The 2784-nt window shown below is 38.6% G+C and overlaps 1 protein-coding gene across 1 annotated transcript in view; it reads right to left on the bottom strand.

Moving 5' to 3' along the window:
* LOC106870641 (uncharacterized) overlaps positions 1-2784 on the bottom strand; it is a 133163-nt gene that overhangs the window by 47925 nt on the left and 82454 nt on the right. The window contains exon 4 of the mRNA XM_052974538.1: positions 1472-1604. Coding sequence (XP_052830498.1) covers positions 1472-1604 — 133 coding nt within the window. The remainder of the gene's footprint in view (positions 1-1471; positions 1605-2784) is intronic.

The raw sequence follows: 2784 nt of genomic DNA, 5'->3' as shown, positions 1-2784 counted from the left end.
TATATATATATATATATATATATGTATATATGTATATATATTTACAGTCGTATTTAACATGTTCGTTTACATTCGGACGTGGAAAGTCAATACGTTGCACAAGTTGTCTCGAGAGAAAAAAATTCTCATAGTGTAAACACACTACTGCGCCACGAATGACGTCACTGAACAGTAAGATGCATGCGTTTCTGTGTCATCACACTTCCTCGACTATGTATTCCTACCCCCACCCAATCGTTCATGACCACTTAGAACCTGAAGCTCTTATATCAGAATAGCAAATAGCAAATCGCCGATGTGCGATAAGCGTTGTCAAACTAGGATAAATTAATTAGATGTTAATTAGATGACTGTGCATAACTATATTTCAATCAACGCTGCTTAGTGTGTATCTAATTAATACATACGCGCACACATATACACGTCATAAGAATTTAGAAATTTCGAATCGTTTTTAATGGTGGAACGCGAAATAAATAACTCTATAGATGATAGTGTGTAAATATTGAGTTAAAAACGATATATTTCACGTTTCTCTAAGTTTCTATATTCTTATGACGCAAACAACAATCATATAAAAAACAAATTTCTCCAGTTCAGAAATACTAGGTAATCGGTTCATGTTAGTCACTGTTTTTCTACAAAGACTTCAGTGTTGTTCTGGCATTGTCTTTCTGAATGAAGGAAACAAGATAGTCTCATCGCTTGTCGCAACGTTCATGGTAGCGAAAAGTGAGTGCATAAAAAATACTTGCTCAAGGTTTAGAGAAAATTACTCAGTTCTTTTAAGAACAAAGGACCTGCTACGTGGTTGCTAGACCGAAAAATAGCAGCCAAATGTCACCCAAGTCAAATGTTACTTTACCGTCTAAAATAGAAAAAGCGACACATTGGATAAGATGATCTGAAGTACTCATGTCTAAAACAAGACCTCAAATTGTGGCTGCTGGAATACCTTTCGTCATATGTCCAATCAATCAGGCCACACCTGGAGTTAATGTTGTTGGCACTCCGTCGCTTACGACGTCGAGGGTTCCAGTTGATCCGATCAACGGAACAGCCTGCTCGTGAAATTAACGTGCAAGTGGCTGAGCAATCCACAGACACGTGTACCCTTAACATAGTTCTCGGGGATATTCAGCGTGACACAGTGTGACAAGGCTGACCCTTTGAATTACAGACACAACAGAAACAGGAAGTAAGAGTGAGAGAAAGTTGTGGTGGAAGAGTACAGCAGGGTTCACCACCAACCCCTGCCGGAGCCTCGTGGAGCTTTAGGTGTTTTCGCTCAATAAACACTCACAACGCCCGGTCTGGGAATCGAAACCGCGATCCTATGACCGCAAGTCCGCTGCCCTAACCACTGGGCCATTGCGCCTCCAGACCTGGAGTTAAACAACAACAGCAATAAAATCGAAAAAGACGATGAAAAGAACAAGCATAACTTCAAGAACAGCAGCAACAAACTTACCCTCTGTGGAATGCTATCCATCCGTTTGAAATAATCTTCGAAATCTTTTTCATCAATGTACTCAGTTCTGTAGACCCAGGATTGTGTAAGAATGGTTTTGTCAAGGAAGTTGAGTGGAGTTAGAGCACCGTAACTATTGAGAATATAAGAATGAACATGTGGAATTAGAGTATGTATATTTAAAAATGCGCAAATTTGTTCGGAGAAAAAGGACAATAACTATGTCATGTGTAGAGCCTCCATGATGTGGACATTGTCCAGCCGGAACATTTACATTTTAATGCTTGCAGAGAAAGGGTTAGAAGATTCGACCAAATGCTTAACCGAAATGTATTCCTCGAAAATCACTGAAGAAGTGGAGCAGACTGGTTTTAAACCAGGTGGTATATTATATCTTTCACGTATACAAGACCTACTTTGCTCCATAACAAAGCTATATCTTTGAACACAGAACGTAAAGAACCATAACTAAAGCCCTTGCTACACTTAATCCGATGCTCCAACGAGTCTAGCAAGTACCAATGATAATTGTTTCTAATGTAGGCACAAACCCAGCCGTTCTGAGAGATGGCGGGGACAGGTCGATTAGATCTACCTCAGTACTTGACTGGTACTCAATGTTATCGACGTCGGCGAGATTGAAGCTCAGAACATGAAGAAATATCCTGAGGCATTTTTTCCGACACGTTAGTCTTTCTACTAATCTACCGATCTCCAAGCGCAGACAACACATTTTAGAGAAAAGGGGTAGTGGTATAATCAGTTACAACGACTTCATTGGCATTTATTTTATTAACATCTACAAGGATGAATTGCAAAGCAGATCCTAACGGGATTTGAACTCAAAGTGTAAAGAGACGTAATTCAGAATCATAAAGCATTCTCTCCAGCGTGGTATCCATCAATAAATAGGAGCGTGTGAAAAGTTAATGAATTAGACAGGATTAGCAATTAAGTTGAACACTTAACATTTAAGAGATGTGTTCACACGGTCCTTATCTATTACTAACATCCCGAGGTTTGATTCAATCCACTACAAAAAAAAAAAAAAAAAAAAAAAGCTTTATCTAACCAAAAGCAAAGGATATGCAAACTATGGCAATGCTGTCTTTTTATGGTCAGAAACAGTGCATCTAAGACTACATTATCTAATGTTTCTTCCTTGTTCTAAAATTGTATTTATTTGTTCATACGCAGATGAATATTTGCATATTGGTATTGATTTGGCAATCGTTCAGAAAAGTTTATACACTTCAACTTTAGAATGGAAACGAGAAAAAAATCTTCAATATAGGCGCAGGCGTGGGTGTGTG

Source organism: Octopus bimaculoides, chromosome 18, assembly GCF_001194135.2.
Source record: "Octopus bimaculoides isolate UCB-OBI-ISO-001 chromosome 18, ASM119413v2, whole genome shotgun sequence".
Taxonomy (NCBI): domain Eukaryota; kingdom Metazoa; phylum Mollusca; class Cephalopoda; order Octopoda; family Octopodidae; genus Octopus; species Octopus bimaculoides.
Note: the sequence above shows the minus strand (reverse complement) of the source record. Positions and strands in the feature narration are given on the sequence as shown.